This window comes from Antechinus flavipes, chromosome 2, assembly GCF_016432865.1.
Source record: "Antechinus flavipes isolate AdamAnt ecotype Samford, QLD, Australia chromosome 2, AdamAnt_v2, whole genome shotgun sequence".
Taxonomy (NCBI): domain Eukaryota; kingdom Metazoa; phylum Chordata; class Mammalia; order Dasyuromorphia; family Dasyuridae; genus Antechinus; species Antechinus flavipes.
The window spans coordinates 569,578,542-569,598,117 of record NC_067399.1 but is presented as its reverse complement, the minus strand read 5'-3'; the positions used below and the strand labels follow the sequence as shown (position 1 = coordinate 569,598,117).

Below are 19,576 nucleotides of genomic sequence, written 5' to 3'. Positions count from 1 at the left end.
TCGGTTGCCGCGGGGACTGGGCGGGCGGCCCGGTTGGTGACACGAAAGGCGGAAGTGAGTGGGAAAGTTGTTGCTGTCCGGCCTCGGAGTTGGTAGAGTGGCTCCCTCAGACCCGGCGGGGGTAGCAAGGCCATGGGCAGCTCGGCCAGTCAACTCTCCAAGGAGCTGCTGACAGAATACCAGGTTCGGTGGGAACAAAACACCTCTGTGTGGCTTAGACTTGGCTGGGGTGGTGCTGGCCCTGGACTGTCTGGGCTGCGTTGGGCCCCGAAACCGTGGGCGGAGTTTTGGGGGCGACGATCTTTGGCCTGCCTCGTGCACAACCTGCCCCCCTCCGTTCTTTAGGGAGGGCAGGCCCGGAAAGACTCCAAGTGCAAGGCGCCCCGAGTTGCTGGGGAATAAGGGGGAGGGGGGCGCTTGTCCTGCCAGTGCCGATCGCAGTCTGATGATCTTCCTTTGTTTTCCTTCCAGGAATTAACGTTCCTGACGAAGCAGGAGATTCTCCTGTAAGTACCCGTCCAGCCTCCACCCTACTCAGGAGGCAGCTGGACTTGGCCAGAAGATTTGGGTTTTCTATCCTGGCTTTGCCACTGAGTGACTGTGTGACCTTAGGCAAGTCCCTTCCCTACCCCTGAGCCTCAGTCTCCTCCCCGAAAATTAAGGGGTTGGACTAGACCATCTCTGAGGTCCCGCTGAGTGTTAGGACGGAAAGAAACCTTGGAGCCCGAGGCCGTGTTGTCCTGGAGAGCGAGGTGGCTAGTCCGAGGTCACACAGGACTCTCGGCTGGACGCCAGAGTTTGGGCGCCTCCCCACCGCTGCGGACTTTAGCTTCCTTCCGTTTCCGTCCGCCTTGCTCGGCCCTGGCCGAGTCTGGGACCGTCTGACAGACGCTGGTGCCCCGCGTGCTGCCCAGGCTGGCCAAGGCAGTTGCCCCCGCGGAAAGGGGCTGTGCCCCCTGCTGTGACTTGTCCGTGCTCCTGCAGAGAGCAAGGCCTTGCCCTTTTCAGAGCACTCTCCGGAGTGGGATTCCTGAACCCTTCTTGGCAGGGGCAGACGTGCTAGACGGGCTGGGAGGCCCCTCGTGGGACTGGGCATCTGGGAAAGTCTTCCATGAGTAGAATCCAGGTTAAGTCTGAGGGCACCAGGCAGAGACTGAAGGGGTCTTGGTGCAGGCAGTGACATGGGGACAGGCTCTTCGGCCATGAACTCCTTTGTGTGTGTGCTCAGTGTTATTATTTAGCCCAATGCCTGGCACCCAGCAGGAACTTAATAAATATTTGTTGACTGACTGGTTGCTACCACTCTCCATCCATCTCTCCAGGGCCCCCTCAGGTTCCACCTATTTCCCAGGCTTCTTTGATGACTTCCCAGTTTACTGTAATCTCTTTCATCCTTTGAGAGCTTGTTACTTCCTGTCTCTACCACTCATTTGACCCCAGCCATATAATGCTTTGTGACATCTCTCCTATATTGTTGTCTTGTGCTTTTTGATCCTCTCTTTCCTGACTAAACAGTAGGCCACTAGAGGAAAGTTCCCCACTGAGCTGTGAATTTAATAAAAAGTATAAATCTGAACATAACTGGTTGGTGGATTGAATTAATATTTGCTGAGTGAATGAAGGCATTCTGGTTTTGTTTCCCAGGGCCCACAGAAGGTTTATTGAACTGCTTCCTCCTGAGTCTCGGAATGTGGAAGATTCTCTGAGAGTCCGAGTATCCAATGAGCAGATCTTAACACTTCCGGAGCTCAAGGTAGTACCTTTCCCACCATGCTTCATTCAGTAATTAATTTTAGCCACTTGTTTTGGGATCTATGGGGACGAGAAATCTTTATTCCAGTTCTTTTAGAACTGGTCAGTGCTCTGTAGTTCCCAGTACAGGACTTTGGAGATAGTACATGTGTAATCAAAGTTTAGGAGTTGATTCTCTATCAGAAACTCAATATCCTTTGCTTACAAGTCTCTCTTGCTCTAGGCCAACCCCTTCAGGGAACGTATTTGCCGTGTATTCTCCACAGCACCAGAAAGAGACAGCTTGAGCTTTGAAGACTTCTTGGACCTCTTCAGTGTCTTTAGCGATGCAGCTACCCCTGAAATTAAGTCCCACTATGCCTTCCGCATCTTTGGTAAGGATTACATATACAGTCCCCATATGGAGTATGGGGAGCATTGTGGTCTTTTCATCAGGGATAATTTTTTGTTTGTTGTCTTTCCTTACTAGACTTTGATGATGATGGGACCTTGAATAAAGAGGATCTGAAGTGCCTAGTAAACTGCCTTACTGGGGATGGGCAGGATACTCAACTTACCAGCTCCGAGATGAAGCAGCTCATTGAGAATGTGAGCATGGACAATGTGAACAGGGAAGGGGAAGGCAAGGCATTGGGCTATTTAACTGAACTTCTCTCTTCTTTCCCTGGACAGATCTTAGAAGAGTCTGACATTGACAGGGATGGTACCATCAACCTCTCAGAGTTCCAGCATGTCATTTCCCGTTCACCTGACTTCACCAGGTATGACTAGAGCCACCTAGCAATTTAGGTACCGATAGCATCTTGCTAGGAGGGCAAGAGAATGGAGAAAAGGTCTTCAGCTTACGGGTGACCCAAGTCAGTCCTATCGTCCTCAAGGATTGAGCCAATTCTAGACAGATTTTAGGGAACATATTTTCTGACCTCTCTCCAAGCTTACTCCATCTAGGTATCATTGCCTATCCTCTGTTCACCATGCTTGTTTGACAGTGGATCAATAACTCATACATCTTTGTCTTTTCCAGCTCCTTTAAGATTGTCCTGTGATGAGGACTTGCAGTGTCTAGCTGTACCAAACTGTCTTTGAGAAATTCTCTTCTATGCACTGACCTCACCTGCAGTGAGGTCGCCATGCTTGAGCTAGCCCGGGGGTCTGTACTGAGGAGTCCAGCCTCCTGGACTCTCCTCTCCTCACTGCCATTGTGACAACACTGTTCATGTTTATACTGATCAATAATAAATGTTTGGAAGTTTTGCTCAGGCGTGTTTTAGTGTGGATACATTGGACAAAGCTTGAGGCAGAGAAATCTTTTTTAAGATTAGTAACTAGGTGAGAAGCAGAGACTAGTGGAGAATTTCTGAATTACAGTAGAGCTAAGGCAGAGATATTTCTATAAAACAGGAATATGGATGATACAAAATGAATTTCTTGCTCTGTGCTTTCTTAAGAAAAGGGAGAATTGTTCAGTACTCAGCACAACACTCTAGTCAGCTATAGATAGAGCACCACACCAGCTTTGGAGTCAGAAGGCCCCAGGTTAAAATATGGCCTCAGACACTTACTAGCTTTTTGACTCTGGATAAGACATTTAACCCCAGCTGCCTCCTAAAAATAAAAAGTTCAAACTGCTGGTCATCTCCATCTAGCCTCATTCTTGTAGTTTAGTTATAGAGCAGACCAACTGTTTGAGTTCCTAACACCCCTTTCTCATCTGAATATTTACTTAACAAAAATAAATAGTAAAATTATTTATTTAAAAAAATAAATAAATAGAAGAAACTCATTCACACTATAGAGGCAGGCCCAACATAAGGATGACAAAGATAATTGGACTTTTGTCTGCCCAAGGCAGAACCAGTTTTTAATAACAGCATTCAGTGTGAGAGGGAAAGGCATACTGCAATAAGTTAAAATTCAGTTTCAGATTTTTATTAAAAAAAAAAAAGTAAAGTGCATTTTATAAAAAAAAAAAAAAAAAAGATACAAAACCCACATAGATTCTTGGCCCCTGGACTGGGCAGTGTCATTGTTCCTTTGGGTAGAAACAGCACAAAGGGCCAGATAATTATTAAGCTTGGGGAGGTTAGTCATTTATGGAAAATAGGAGGAAGTCCAAAAGGGTCAGAGGACGAAGAAGGATGGGGACACAGTGGTTCTTTTAGATTGTTAGGAAGGGAAGACAGTCTAGTCTTTGATGTTCAACATGAACTCCATCAAAAAATGGAGTGTGATTCTATCTCCTCCCTTAATATAGTGATGACAGCAGCCTTACGCCAGCCCTCTAGTGTCCCAAGAGAGCATGTAGAAAAGCCACTACTAGTCCCTGTGGCTTGGCAGGTTTGGCAGTGATATACAATTCTCCTGTTGTCTGTAGCTTGACAGTTCTGTGGAGGTAGGAGAAAGTGTGCTCTGGTTTGGCTTTCTCACACTCAGGGGTCCTTGGCCTGGAAGGACCAGACTCCTTGGGGGCCTCAGGGATAGCCCTGGGGCTCTGCAGTGATTGACTTTGGCAGCAGAACACAGGAAGAACTGAAAGGAGGCACGTTGAAGAAGAAGATGTATTTCAAACTCAGGCTCAGGGAATCTTATTCTCCTGGTATATCCAAAATGCCCCAAGGAAATTGTAAGGAAGGGGGAGCCCATGAACTGAAGCCTTTCCAGAACAAGGCTCAAAGAAAGTTCTTGATCACTTTTCATCCCTCCCACTTGTTTCACATTCTCTTTTTTAAAGAAAAATGTTTTCAAAAGGGCTCAGAGCTAGTCTGTCAGAACAGTCTTCAGCAAAGACTGAGGAGTGAAAGACATTCCTGAACAACTGGGTCCCCTCTAGGGGCCTTCTGGTTGTAGATTCAATATGTGGAGCTTCAAGGTAATCACCCAGGGCCAGCAAAACCACCTTTCTTTCATTCCTGGTTGAGGGGAGGAGGCTACAAGGCAGGCTATAAGGCTGATGATCCTTCTCTCTCTGGCTGGTGTACATCCCCAGAGACTCCCTTAGGAAGTAGAAGGGAGCTGCCCCACTAATTAGCTCCATTCTTTGACTTCTGGGTGCTCTTTGATGAGGAACAGAAAGGCCTGGCCATTCTACATGGAGTCCTAGTCCCTAGGCCAAAGTTGGCATTTGCCCATCTCCTGCGCTCATACCACAGAGTCACGGATCTCAGAGCCCAGCCGCACCCGGGGCCGGGGGCACGGGGGAGACACCTCTACAAAGCTGTCCTGAACACTGAGCGGCCTCTTTTCTGACTCCGTGAAAGCTCGCAGTCCTGGAGAGCTGTCAGCAAGGGCCTGGTAACCTTTGTGATCAGGCAGGGCACTAGGGGGGCCACTTCCATTGAGGGAGCGGTTTTCAGAGGGCAGCATCACTGGGCGGGTCCTAGGATGTACACTGGCACACTCTCCCTGCTTGAGGAAGACCTTCATGTTATCTCGGTGTCGATAAAGGAAGAAGAGAGCTAGAAGTACAACGGCAAATCCGAACAGACCACACATCAGCAGAAACTCGTTCCAATAAGTCTTGTAAGGCACCAAAGCGGCCTTGCCATTGGCAGGCGAGCTCACGCGGGAGGTGTTGATGATGAGGGGGATGATAGAGCCCTCCTCTCCATCTGAAGCCTCCTCGGTAGCCTCCACACAGTAGCTGGCCACCAGCTGCTGAAAGTTCTCCTCCATGGACCAGCACTGGAAAGAGCCCAGCCCATCCTGGCTGCCCACCAGAAGCAGGTCCCCACTGGGCAGCACACGGTAAGAGGCAGAGTTGTTAATGGGGACCTTGTTGTGTAGCCAGCGTCGTGATGCAAGGTTGGAGAGCAGTCGGCAGGTCAGAGTGTTAACAGTATTGGGCAGGAAGCGTACTTGCTTGCATGGTGTCTCACCTGCCGAGGAGAAACACAGCAGGTGTCCAAAGGCTCCCCAAGATACTCTGGGGACTCCCTTTATTAGGAAAAAATCAAGTCTGGCTACCCACCAGAGGGCCACATTAGAGACCTATCCTTTGTTTGGGGATAGCTAAACGCTGCCATTATTGTATGTGAAAGGAGAGCGCCAGTATTCTGGGATTAAGGAGAAAGGGAGACGGGAGCAACAATAAAAATTGTTCCCTGAAAAGTCAGCTGTCCCTGCAGCAGATACGGCCTCAGCTGCTTCTTCCACCTATCCCCTCCCGAAGTAGAAGACTTTACCTGACGACGTAGGAGGCTGGGGGCTGAATGCAGACTTGTTGCAGAGTTGTTCAGTGTTGGCAGCTTCAATGTCCTGTACCCATGGCCTGAGGAAGAGAGAAAAGTCAATGACAAAGTTGGGAGATGGGCCCTCCAACTGTGGCAGTCCAAGCAAACCGGAGTGTTCGCCCTGTGCCTGCCCTCTGTCCCAGTGCTTGAAGAGAAAAGGGTGGCCAGGTGGAGCAATGGACAGAGCACCAAGTTTGGAGTCAGGAAGACCTGCATTCAAGTCCAACTCCCACAATCACCAACCCGGTGATCCTGGGCAATAACCCCTATCTGCCTGTTATTTCATCTGTAAGATGGAGGTGACGAGAGCACCTCTGTCCCAAGCTGGTTGGGGGATTCAATGAGCATTTTATTGCAATCATTATCATCATCATTATTTTAAAAGTCATTAGATCAGTTTCACAGGGTGCTGCTTCCTACACAGCAAAGTTGGGGAATAAGAGGCAGGAGGAACACAGGGCAGCTTTCCAGGCTGGCATCCCCAGAACATCTCCCCCCCTTTCCCTACCCACTTCCCCCTTAAGCACAGGCTGAAGGAAGAAGGACTTTTGGGGGAAGGGGGGGTGCAGAATGGCCCAGGGGGCAAAGGAGAGAGAAGTCATTGGAAGATCATCAGTAGGCTTCTTACTGTGAGGCCAGTTCGGGCCGGTAGTGCCTGACGTCCCTGCAACTGGTACCACTCCAAGCACAGTAGGGGTCTCGGGATAAGATGCATTCCCCACAACTTGTGTACAGGCTGCAGTTTGCCACAGACACCTGAACCACAGCTGAGTAGGAGGAAGCATATAGCAGCCCCTGAATGAGATAAAGTGATGAGACGCTAGCAACAGGAGCCTCCTGTCTAGGGACGCACTCTTTGCATCCACAGCATCCACCCAGCTCTGGTTTGTAGGATAAAAGGTTTACTTCATGGCAGAGCTGCCAACTTATGATTCCCCAAGTCCATTTTCTGAACACACCTGGACTCTATATAGTCCGGATCTGATACCAGACTTGAGATTCTCCATTCCAATCCAAGGAATGAGGGAGAGAAAAACAGAATGGCAATGTGGTGCCCCAGGGACACAGAAATTTGGAACAAAAGTTAGACCAATATTCCTCCTCCTCCCTCGTATCTCCTCCCTCCTCTTAATCATATTCTTGCTCACTCTTTGGGGATCCAACAGTAAATTCTGTACAGGGTGGTCAGGTGGGAAGAGCCGGATCTCCTCAATAATATGTACTCTCTGCCTTGAGCTCACAGTTTTGTGTAGTCGGCCATCGCCTGCAAAATGAGAGAGAGACTCAACTTTCTCCTCCCGGGGAAGGATTCTCATTAAGTGTCACAGTCTTCAGCCAACCCTTGGCAAGGGCCCTTCCTTAACCTCAGAATCCAGAAAACTCACTTGTGCCCAAGAAGAGGACATCATAAGTATGGTGCAGACCAGGGACTCGATGCACCGAGAGACGCTGATAACGGGCCCTGTTCTGCAGCAGCAGTGGGCTGCTTCGGACCTGCCTGTCCATCAAAAAATGATCTTTGAGAAAGTTAAGTACACGGTCAGGGAGTTGCAAAGAGGAATTGATTCTCTTTTCCCGGGCACTGTTAGTGATGCACTGTAGTAAAAACAACAAAGAAGAAAAATTTAAATGAGAAAATTTAAGAAAGAGTAACACTCAAAAGTATCTCTATATGGAGAAACTCATCCGCCAGGGATAGGATAATATTTACTTTAATGGTTATACACTCAAAATCTCTTCTAGATTTATTATATGTATATAAATGGAGATATACACAAATAATAATAGACCTAGAAGAGATGTATAAATGAAGGGTATATGTCAATACACATACCTACACACACATATATGCCTAAATGTATGTACATATATGTGTGCATATGTATGCATACACCTAACACACAGAGTTCTCATTTCTCTACTGAAGGCTATATGACTGCATACAGTCTCAAAACTTTCTCTGCTTCCTGCAGAGAGGGAGTGGGGAAGAAGGGGTGTTATTTTGGATCTTTGACTTTGGAGACAGAATGAACTGACCAAAGCTGCGTGACTTTTGCTTGAGGCTACACAGGGATCTGCTTTGAGAATAAGGTAAAATGTTGGAGGGGAATACAGACCGCTCCTGGCCGGGGTGTTGGTGACTCCATCACTGTATACCACTGCTGTGTTTCTCGGTTTACTTCCTTATAGAGGCCATTGAAGGCACTCTCTACATCCTGCATGGTGAAGACACATATGGCTGAGCCTCCTGCGGCTCCTTGATGCCTACAGGAGAGATAGATAGTGTCTGAATTGTGACAGACCCCAGTGGCAGCTGAAGATCCTTAAAAGTCTGCTAAAAATCCAAGGGAAGTATGTGTAGGTGGGGCCTCTCCTCTCATCCCACAAAAAGAGCTGGCCCTTTTAGTTTCTTCCTAATTGAACAACAACAGATCCGCACTCTTTTTCTTCCCTAGCTTTTCAGCCATTTGGGTTAAGAATTAGTATCTTAGTCCCACTGGGGACCTACCACTGTGAAGTGAAGACTCCATAGAAGAGGGTATCTTGCCAGTCCTTAGGGCTAGGGCTCAGCACAAAGACATCTTGGAGCACATTGAAGGGGAAACCATCAGATGATCGGGAGCAAAGCAACTGGGCTTTCAAGAAAGATGTCCAGCGTCTCTGTAGTACTCTCTCCCCACCAAGGTCCCCCTGACAGGAGAGAAAAATCAGGTTTTGTGAATTCACGTGGGGAGGCAATGACTTGAGTGAGGGTCTCTGAAGAGAGGAGCACCTAAAGGGGTCAGTCGGTATGCATGTCACTCCTGCCCGATCCCAGCTCTGAGAAGTGACAGCTGTTGGGAAAGCCAGATCTTAGGTGTGCTGACTGTGAAGTCTCACAGAACCCCAGCACAGCCCACTTCTCTGAAGCATCTACAAGAAGGGCACTGTACAAAAGGAAGGGCAGCAGAGACTGTGTGCCCTCACAGAGCTTCTGATCTGAAAGGGGGTGATATGATAGGGACATAATAAATCTGACAGGTAGGACCAAGAAGGGCAAATGAGAGACCCAGACTGAAGAAAATTGAGGAGGGGAAGGAGAAAGTATATTTCCCCCAGCAAATCTCATTTTTTGTTAGACCCTGGTCTTCACCTTGCACACACGGGCAATTCGGGACACAACAGTGTTCTCAAAGAAGTCAAACTCCTTGCCAGTCTCACTGAAGAAGAAGTAGATTTTGTCATCATCCCCCCGTGGGTTGTCCAGGCTCTCAGGAATGTAAGCGGAGCTCACAAAGGCTGGGTCTGTGTGGGGTGAGAAAAGGCTGAGTTGGTGGAAGAAGCAGAAGAGGAGCCCCATGGCATCCATCCTATGAGGAGAAAGAACCTGCTCTCCACTGAAGGACCTTGCCAAATTCACAGTAGCTGGGACACAACTCCTCTGGCACAACCCTCCCGTGCTGAGCCCATTGCACCAGGCTCGGCCTCCAGTTGGGGTCCCCTCCATTCATCCTGGGACCAAGATGTTCCTCTAAGTCCAGGCATGCAGGGCTAACCCCGAAGGATGGGGTTGGAGGGGAGGGGGGAAATTGTCACCTTGAAGCCAGTTGAGGGAGTTCTCAGTCTTGAGGGTGAGGCGATTCCCTTGGCTCTGGGAGATGGTTGGCTCGTTCCCCTGGAAGTTGCTGACTGTTCCAGCATAGAGCTTGCCATCTGCCAAGAGAAACATTCCCATGGGAACAGCCCCAGAGCAGCCCCCATTGCAGAGAATCAGCTCCTCTAAGCTGAGTAGGGACTGGAAAAGGAACTTGAAGGTTCATTTCATCTTAGTTTTGGGGCCCCAGGGGCACCCATATGTCCTAAATTAAATTTAGACCTAGGAACAGAATCGATATCAAAGAAAACAAACCCTAGGGGAACATAGTGACAACTTAGGAAAATCATTTTATTGGTACCTTTAAAAACAAAACAAAACAAAAAATATCACTTCCCAATAAGTCCTCCAATTGTTCCACCTGACCAATAGAACCCTTGTAACAAAGCAGTCCAGACACACTTTATGACATCGAGTTACTTCCATCATCTCTAACAACATTCTCAAGCAAGTGCTATGGTTCTATAATTCTATCCTCAAAACAAAGATTACATAAAAGTGGCAAAAATGGGGAAAAAAGGGGAAAAGAGAGGGAGGGACTATGGCAGCTCCCCAGCCAGGTCCAGACTCGGCCTCGTGTGAAAGGTCATCCTGGCAGTTTTCTCAGGAAGCTTTTCCAGAGCCCCCTTGTGCTAGGGAATCCAATGCCCCATTCCAGACCTCTGGAGGTCTATATACTTGCTCCTGGGAGGATACCAGATGCTTACCAACCATGATGGCTGTCGATTTGTACTCCGGGTCAAATGGACAGCGGCCTTTCCCATCCTCTAGCAGGACATTCCCCGTTCCATCTCGCTCCAGGCTGAAGTTCTGAATGTTCTAAGGTAAAGACAAATGGGACCATTCAGAGCCCTGGAGCAGGGCCACAGCAGCCAAGGGGTCATGGGTCAGTCAGGACAAGGAATGTGGAAAGGCCATGAGAAGAGGCAGCTGAGTATGGCTGCTAGAGAACAGGCTTGGGAACACTAGGGTTCAAACCTCCCAATTGGCACATACTGGAACCCTGGGCAAATCACTGACTCAGATTCTCGCGCCTTCCCTAGGTAGCTTGTTTTGGATGTTCTCTCCTCCACTTGACTATAAGCTCTGTGAGGGCAGAACTTGCTCTCTCTTTGAACCCCTGTGGCTTAGAGTGGTGCTGGCAAATAGTTTTGTGGGTGGCCGGTTGTTTTCAGTCACGTATGACTCTGTGGCCCCGGGTGGGTTTTTCCTCAATACTGCAGCTCTAGCTCATTGTACATATGAGGAAACCGAGGCAAGCAGGATGAAGCGCCTTCCCCAGGGTCACACAGCTAGTGTTTGAGGCCAGACTGGATCTCAGGGAGATGAGTCCTCCTGACTTTATGCACTTTTCCTTCTAGCTGTCCTGGCACTACTATATAGTGGCACATAGTAAATTATGCAATTTAATTGGGTAATTAATATTTATTAATTGAATCTCACAATGCCTTAGACAACAAAAACTAAGTTATGGAACAGTTGCTGAATTGCATGGGCAAAGGGAGTCTGCTCACCAGAGAGCTCCTTAAACCTGCAAAATATCACAGGTTTAGACTCCCCAAAAAGATATAATTTTGAAAATATCACATATACTTATTTTAAAATGTATGTAAAATATAAGTCTGAGGGCTCCTATAAAGTTCTTTATTCTCTTATTTGTATATTGAAAAGATGGTATTTATTGATGTTATATTCATAATAAAATAAGATTTTAAGTGTGAAAGGGATATATACAAATATAAAAAAGAGAGCTATAGATGCATGTCAGTATGAGACAAGGAAGAGACCTATGGTATGTGTTACATAGAGAAATATTCAACTATAGCAACAGCTAGGTAGGATTGTGGATAAAGTGTTGGACATGAGAGTAAGAAAGGCCTGAGTTCAAATCTTGCTTCAGACACTTTGTATCATTGGACAAGTTACCTTCAGTCTCAGTTTCCTTGTCTGTAAAGGGACATCTGACATTCACTGCACAGGACTGTGGTGAGGATCAAATGAGATCACACATACAAAAGCATTCTGCGTACATTAAAGCATTGTGTGAAAGAGCTATGGTTATATGATAGAGGAAATTGGGTAAGTTAGAGAGATTGTGTGTGTGGAACAGATTTGTGTGCATATGAATGAGCTCTTGGAGAAGGCAGAAATGTTAAGGATCTGATCTCAAAGAGAGAGGTCCTCCTTCCATCAATGCTGGCAAGCTCACTGTTCCATGCCATTATTAGTGGAAGGTCCTGACTAAAAATCCCTCTAACATCTTAGCCATTTGATGATTCTTCCTAGGCTGAGCTAAACCAATACAACTGACACAAAGTTCACGGTGAACTATATAGTCTAAGCCTTTCCAACTCGGTAGTCAGGGGTGGGATAACTGGCGTCTCTTCCAGGTCCAGTGTTCTAGCCACTGTTTCATCCAGCTGCCTTAGAAGACCTGGGTTAAACTCTCTCCTCACACACTTACTAGCCTACATGACCTTGAGCAAGTGACTTAAGCTCTCCAGATCTATAAAACGAGGGAGTTGGAGTAGAAGGATTTGACTCTCTTCCAGCCCCAGATTTGTGATCCTATGTTCCTCTCCCCAGGATTTTCAGGCCTATTTGAGAAACAACTTCCCTACATGCAATGACAAAAGCTAGGAGCATTTGATGCCTTTCCTGGTTACCCTGGCCTGTCTGAGAACTGAGATTGCACTGGGAGGGTTGGGGGGGGAGATGTCGAGGAAGTGGGGAGTGGGTCGCTGAGGCTGCCACTTACTATATAGGCACAGACTGGGCTGAAGGCAGCTGTACCACAGGTGTACAAGTGGCTGCTGTTGAGTGGCTGGAGAAGCTTGATGTAGTTGTGACAGTCCCTCTAGGAGAAGAAGCAAGCATTATCATCCTGTACCCCCTCCCTTCATTCCTTCTTTCATCATCATATACAAATACTACTGAGTCTCATCATAAGAAATATAGGCCAGCTCTCGGTTTCTTAAGGAAGAGGATTGACTGCATGGACCTGGGTGACCTCAGGCTTAGACTGAACTCCCAGATGTCACTGAAGTGACTGAGATAGGGGAAGATGGAGTGCTCCAGAGCAACAGTCTAACCAAAGTTCTCAAGACCAGGGAGCATCTTCTGGAGTTTCTGAAGGGGGATATAACCTTCGGACGAATACCCCAGTCCTAACAAACTACGGGGGTTTGGCCAAAAACAAAGGGGCTCAGAAATGTCATGAGCCAAGTGCTGAGATTGCAGCATATGGCGCCACATCTCTCAGCAGCTCAATAATTAAGAGCACCAGAAATAAGGTCTACTCCCCACCAGAAGGGAAGATTCCCTTCTGAATGACCCATTCTTTTTCTCATTGTAGCTGGCTAAGGTAGAGGTCAATGGTTATTCACTTGCAACTGGATAAAATCCCTTGATATTCAATCAAAAAAGGGATTAGTAAGGATTGCTTTCCCAGGGGGACTCTGTGGGGGACAGATCCTCCCACAATCTGCTATTTCCTTCCTCCCTCCATCCTCCCCCCCCTCCTCTTTTCTCCCTTTATTCACCTGTGAATCCTTTCCCTTAAAGACACACTGGTGTTTCTTCTCTGGGTCGGCAGGCCATAGCAGCTAGAAGATTCCCCACAAAAGAACAAGGTTAATAATAAGAAAGAGGGAGGATAGTATTAAAATTCCCATTAGTTCTCTAGTCCTTGGAGGTTTGTAATGATGGTCCAAGCTAAATATGCTTTAATGGCTCGTTAAGCAATAAATTATTGCAAAGAATATTATGAATGCCATATTAAATTACAAGCCGTGTGTGTGTGTGTGTGTGTGTGTGTGTGTGTGTGTGTGTGTGTGTATCTTTTTGAAAGGACTTAGCAGAATAACAAAAAAGGAACCACTCTGTAGAAAATTAATTAACATTTCTCCTTTGGTATGTTACAAATTCTGCCCCAGAAGCCCTAAGGTCCAATCTGCCTGCCCTCCTATTTTTTCTTTCACCTTACCCACCCTCCCCCAGATCCCTGATCACTGACTCTCACCTTCTGGTAGTGCCCCCCGGGCAGGAAACTGCTATTGCTACTGAGAGCAAAGAGGGCCTCGCGGGCCCCCACAAATAGTGTTTTTCCATCTTTGCTCAGCAACAGTGCTGTGTAGTTGGTGATGCCCTCTGCTTCAAACCTCCACACTGTCCGCTCCTGTGAGCCTGGGGAGAGAGATGCTGCCATCACGGGGGTGGCTAAATGCTATTCATCCAGAGCCTACCTACCAGAGAATCCCCATGAGACAGGGGGCGGGGGGGCGGGGGGGGGTAAGAAGGAGGGAGGAAGAGAGGTTATGAAAGGGAGAATAATAATTTGGAGTCACACTTCAATACACAAGAAATCATGTTGGGATTTTAGTTTCCTTCCAACTTGTACTTTTCTGGAAACATTTGAGACAATTTGTACAAAAATAATTCGTATAAAAATCCTGAGCAAATCACTTGAAAAGAAAAAAGTTAGAAGACTTAGCCCGACCACAGTCATGAATGCCTGCTGAGACAACAGTGTCAACATGTGAGATGTGTGGAGAAGCAGCAGCAGGTCTAACCTACATGCTGCTAAATACTTCCCCCGCATGGTAACCTAGAGAGAGGGGCGAGGTTGGAGAGGGAATGTTCATACTGATGGCTGCTGCCTTCCCCAAGATGCTCTCTTTACTGAGTCTACAGCCTTAAGAATAAGCATTAACGGAATGTTGGAGGGGATGTGGGAAAACAGGGACACTGGTACATTGTTGGTGGAATTGTGAAGACATCCAGCCATTCTGGAGAGCAATTTGGAACTATGCTCAAAAAGCTATCAAACTGTGCATACCCTTTGATCCAGCAGTGCTACTACTGGGCTTATACCCCAAAGAGATACTAAAGAAGGGAAAGGGACCTGTATGTGCCAAAATGTTTGTGGCAGCCCTGTTTGTAGTGGCCAGAAACTGGAAACTGAATAGATGCCCATCAACTGGAGAATGGCTGGGTAAATTGTGGTATATGAATGTTATGGAATATTATTGTTCGATAAGAAATGAACAACAGGAGGCCTGGAGAGACTTACATGAACTGATGCTAAGTGAAACGAGTAGGGCCAGGAGATCATTATATACTTCAACGACAATACTATATGATGACCAATTCTGATGGACCTGGCCATCTTCAGCAATGAGATGAACCAAATCAGTTCCAATGAAGCAGTAATGAACTGAACCAGCTACGCCCAACGAAAGAACTCTGGGAGATGACTAAGAACCATTACATTGAATTCCCAATCCCTATATTTTTGCACACCTGCATTTTTCAGTTCCTTCACAGGCTAATTGTACAATATTTCAGAGTCCAATTCTTTTTGTACAGCAAAATAACGGTTTGGTCATGTATACTTATTGTGTATCTAATTTATACTTTAGTATATTTAACATCTACTGGTCATCCTGCCATCTAGGAAAGGGGGTAGGGGGAAAGAGGGGAAAAATTGGAACAAAACGTTTGGCAATTGTCAATGCTGTAAAATTACCCATACATATAACTTGTAAATAAAAAGCTATGGGGAAAAAAAAAGAATTATTAAGACAAGATGTGGCTTCTCAGAGATCGCGACCACACTGCTCAGCTCTAGATGCCAGAGCTCAGGAAGTCAAGGCAAGCACTTACAGTGGACAGGCACCAGGCAAAGCACAAAGAAGACACAGGCAAAGGATGGTCCCAGACCTCAAGGAGCTCCCAGCCCAATGGAGAAGACAACATTAAAATAACCATGTACAACTAATATGTATGCTGGAAGGGTCACAAAGAGCCTGCAGAGGAAAGGCACTAGCACTAAGGGGATGATGAAAATCTTCTTGTGAAAGGAGGGAGTTTAGTTAGGACTTGAAGCCAAGAGACCAAGAAGAAGAGGAAGAGCATGTTATGGTATGGGGGGACCTTCAGTGAAAAGCCTCAGTCAGGAACTGGGGCATCTTGTTTTTAGAATAGCAAGGAGACCCCAACTTTTAAAATCTGGACAGCATCCACAGGAAAGCAACCAGGCGGTGAAGGCTCTCAAGTCCAAGCCCTTTGAAGATTTTTTGGAGAAAACTCAAGAGAGAACATGATAGCTGCCTAAGGAAGTAGCGGGATGCCCTTCATTGGAGAGCTTTGAACAAAGGCTAGACAACCAATACCAGGTACAGGACAGACTAGAAGGCCGCAAGGGTCCTTTCCACCTCTAAAATCTCTGATCTTGTAATCCTAATTCTAACTTTGCACTGAAAAGCTTCTGATGCTAACTTTGGGTGGAGAGGGCTTACAAGATTCTATTGCATCTATTGAACCTGAAGTGAATCCAGGGAGATGCCCTGCTGGCTTTTTGGGCCACTACATTCTTTCTTGTTGTCATTTCACAGTTCTTGATGTTAATGGTAATTTTCCAGCACTAATTCCCTTCCTTCCCTGGACTAGCCTTTCTGCCTCTGAAAAAATTTTCCAATGATCTGATGTTTAATTACTTTTTTAATGATGAGCTGTTTGTACTTTGAACTACATGCTTATCAGCTCTCGGAATGAGCTCCTCCCATTCCATCTTCAGCTTTTCCACTTAACCAAGCTGATTAGAGATAAAGGTGATATGAAAGACAGCTACCCAAAGTGTACCAATGGAAGGGCACTCACCACAACCATGCCCTTTCCTCTGTAACTCTGACTCAATCTTTATTTTAAAAGAAGTAACTTTATATTATCTATTTTCCTTCTTCCCCTAACAATGCTCTGTACATTGTAGGTTCTCAGGTAACACTGACTGCACAAGAGTTCAATAATTTGTCCTAATCTTAAAGAGAAGAGAGAGCTTAGAAGTAGCAGCTAGAACATTAAACTTGAAATAAAAAAAGATCTGGATTAAAATTCTGCTCTAGATATTCATTAGTAGCTGTGCAATCCTGAGCAAATCACTTCCTTCCTGAAAGCCTGTTAACTTATCAAATTCCCCTACTTTCCTCAAGCAATGGCAATCTGAAAGAGCTACTAGATAAACATGAGTTGTTATTTTCTCATGGTCTGATTCTATTAAAGTAGGTAAAACAAAGCTCTTAGAATTCCCACTGAGTGCAGAAATCTTCAGTTATACCTCTAGGGAGTAAAACTGTCTGAGTGTTACAGAAGAGAAACTGGGGGGTGGGGCAGCCATTGCCACACTGGAGAAACTGGGACCTGAGAGAGGATCATGGAGAATAATAGCTCAGTGTCACTATCACCAGCTGGCGGAGAACCAGGCTCCTGGGCTCTCACTCCCTATACTGAGACAAGTTTCTCTCCTAAGTTAGCCAGCCCATCCTTCCTTCACCATACGTGAGTGTGCACATACATGAAATTATTGCAGTACAACAGCTGTAATTTGCCAAAAGGAAGAGGGCAATACTGACATATATCTGTGTTTACATATCTGTGCATATTGACACATATGTTTGTATTTTGTGTGTGGATATATGTAAAATTACTGCAGTATCTCAGTTATATTTGCCCAAAGGAAGAAGGCAACACTGAACCATGTATGTGTGTGTATAGATACAGATGTGTGTCTATGCATGTGTATATATTATATATATACTGTGTATGTGTGAAATTATTGTAGTGCATCAATTGTGCTTTGCCCAAAGGAAGAGGGTAATGCTGAACCACGTGTATGGATACACACACACATGACTCTGTGAATGCATTCTGTATATGTATACATGCGAAATTACTCTAGTACATCAACTGTAACTTGTCCAAAAGAAGAGGGCAATGCTAACCATATGTGTATATATGCCCATACGATACATATGCATACACACATTTGTATGTACATATATACATGGATAGAAGTCTGTGAAATTACTGTAGTATATCAATTGTATTTTGCCCAAAGGAAAAAGGCAATGTTGAACATATATATATGAAATTACTACAGCATATCAATTGTACTTTGCCAAAAGGATGAAGAAAATGCTGAAAAAAAAATATATTATATATATATATGTTTATGTATGTGTGTAGTATATCAATTGTGATTTGCCCAAAGGAAGAAGGAAATGCTGAACTATATATGTGAATGTGTGTGTGTGTGTGTGTGTACTATGTTATATAAGTATGCAATACATCAATTGTAATTTGCCCAAAGGAAGTAGGCAATGCTGAATTTTGTGTTTGTGTGTGTGTGTGTGTGTGTGTGTGTGTGTGTGTGTGTGTGTGTGTGTGAAGTTACTATAGTATTTCAAATGTAATTTGCCCAAAGGGAGAGGACAATGATGAACCAACCAAGATATCTCACCCTTACCACAAAGTTTCTCGGAGTCAAAGAAAAGATTCTTCTCCCCTTCTCCAGCCCTGCCAATCTGTTAAATTTGGACTGCCAGAGTGTCCCATAGTTCTCTCATTACTTTGAATTATTTACCTATAGCTAAATTCTAATAGTCAGCAAAGGCTTCTCACTTTATACAATTTTAATTTCAAATGTACAACCATACTAGATTTTGATATGCCTAATGAATAGGACTAGTCTTTGAAAGCAGGAAGCTCCAAAGCCAAAGAACCCTGAAGATCTTACTCTACTCTGTCTGCCACAGTGAGTGTCCAGAGTCATCAGAGAATCAGTTTTACCCTTCCATGTCTGAAGGGCTCAATTTGAGATGTACCAATCATATAATCAAAGACATTTAGAAATAGAATTCAGAAATCATTTTGGTCCAAACAAAATGACTGTTTGAGCACATTTGCAATCCCTGAGGTTTGGGGTCCATTATTACCCTCATCCCCAAACAGGTTTACAAATGAGGAATCCAATTCGAGAAAGGCTGATTTACTTGTCCAAAGTCAAACAGTTGGTTAATAGCATTAACCCATTAAATGGAATCCGTTTATCCCAACATCTCGTATCTAACATAGAAAAGACCCAAGGGGGCCGAGACAACTATTTTCATGTATTTCAAGGAATGCCACGCAGAAGAGGGAGATCATACTTGTTTTCTTTGGCCTCTGAGGACAAGAATCAAGTATCACATTGCCCGGGCCCAAGGAGCTTAGGCGTGGAGACTGAAACTCATGTACCTAAGCCTCTTACATCACCAGGCGAGGACACATGCGAACTTGGGAAAGAAAGACTGTATTATACAAACACCAACTTAAGGCACGATGTGTGTAGTACTCCCACACATTCAGGCCTACATGTGTGTATGCAATAAAACCTGCGTAGGTCAGCAGACTTAAAAGTATGGATTTAGGCTGGTAGAAGATCAGAAGCCATAGAAGATAGAATGGTTCATCCAAGGTCAGGCAAATAAGTGATGAAAGTAGAATTCAAACGCGGGTCCAGGGGTTAGAAATCCAACACACTTTTCCTCAGCCTGAATCTTTATTTCTATACAAAAGTGTTTGTCAATGAAAGGCAGCAGCCACCGAACACATTCGCTCCCCTGGGACCAGGTTCCTGTCTGTGACTGGCTAAATGTGTCTCTCGGCCTGTTGTTGCATGCATGTGTGCCTACGCCTCAGCACACGCCTGTGCTTGCATGCGTTCTCATTTGTTAAAGCCTGTGTGGGTCAACAAGCCTTCCCTGCTTCCGGCCGCCCTTGTATCCTTCCCTGCCGGACCTCCCAGCGGGGATTACCCAGGCTTGTGGAGCATATCTGGACCCCTGCTTCTTCGGCGACGACGAGATTGTGTGTCTATGCCTACTGGTAAACACGGGGGCCCGAGAACCTGGCACGGCGGCCGGGCCAGCCAGAACTCCCGAGAACGGGGCCTGACCGAGGCTGCTGAGTCTTCCCACTTAGCTGGGGGGGGGAAGGGAGGGTCTCAGGTTTCCCCTCCAGAAAAGCCCAAGCCCACCTGTCGGTCTTGGGTGATCTCACTTCCTCCTCTGGGAACAAAACATAACAAATCTGGAGAAGAAATGGAATCAGAAGCTCCAGGCTCCTTTCTCTGTGGCTTGATTAG

General features: G+C 45.9%; 2 protein-coding genes across 4 annotated transcripts in view; one reads left to right on the top strand and one right to left on the bottom strand.

Moving 5' to 3' along the window:
• The first annotated feature begins 29 nt into the window (after positions 1–29).
• CIB1 (calcium and integrin binding 1) lies at positions 30–3,011 on the top strand. Its single transcript, XM_051981115.1, has 7 exons — positions 30–183; positions 472–506; positions 1,645–1,753; positions 1,976–2,126; positions 2,222–2,340; positions 2,425–2,513; positions 2,777–3,011. The coding sequence occupies exons 1-7, from the start codon at positions 133–135 to the stop codon at positions 2,796–2,798; spliced, it is 576 nt and encodes a 191-aa protein (XP_051837075.1). The 5' UTR covers positions 30–132; the 3' UTR covers positions 2,799–3,011.
• Positions 3,012–3,485: 474 nt separating this feature from the next.
• Positions 3,486–19,576, bottom strand: part of SEMA4B (semaphorin 4B) — a 38,283-nt gene continuing 22,192 nt past the window's right edge. For all 3 annotated transcript variants that reach the window (XM_051981099.1, XM_051981100.1, XM_051981101.1), the window contains 13 exons: positions 13,637–13,800; positions 13,158–13,220; positions 12,374–12,472; positions 10,323–10,434; positions 9,558–9,674; positions 9,115–9,266; positions 8,491–8,672; positions 8,099–8,246; positions 7,367–7,577; positions 7,130–7,245; positions 6,610–6,776; positions 5,934–6,019; positions 3,486–5,627 (listed from right to left, as the gene is read on the bottom strand). In XM_051981099.1, the coding sequence (XP_051837059.1) occupies positions 4,891–5,627; positions 5,934–6,019; positions 6,610–6,776; positions 7,130–7,245; positions 7,367–7,577; positions 8,099–8,246; positions 8,491–8,672; positions 9,115–9,266; positions 9,558–9,674; positions 10,323–10,434; positions 12,374–12,472; positions 13,158–13,220; positions 13,637–13,800 (2,354 nt within the window). In that variant the 3' untranslated portion in view covers positions 3,486–4,890. The remainder of the gene's footprint in view (positions 5,628–5,933; positions 6,020–6,609; positions 6,777–7,129; positions 7,246–7,366; positions 7,578–8,098; positions 8,247–8,490; positions 8,673–9,114; positions 9,267–9,557; positions 9,675–10,322; positions 10,435–12,373; positions 12,473–13,157; positions 13,221–13,636; positions 13,801–19,576) is intronic.

Bases quoted from the DNA above. Each gene is read 5' to 3' on its own strand.
- CIB1 (XM_051981115.1), top strand. From the start codon at position 133: ATGGGCAGCTCGGCCAGTCAACTCTCCAAGGAGCTGCTGACAGAATAC. The intron at 2,127-2,221 runs GTAAGGATTACA...TTTCCTTACTAG, and splicing joins CTATGCCTTCCGCATCTTTG to ACTTTGATGATGATGGGACC. The intron at 2,514-2,776 runs GTATGACTAGAG...TGTCTTTTCCAG, and splicing joins CGTTCACCTGACTTCACCAG to CTCCTTTAAGATTGTCCTGT.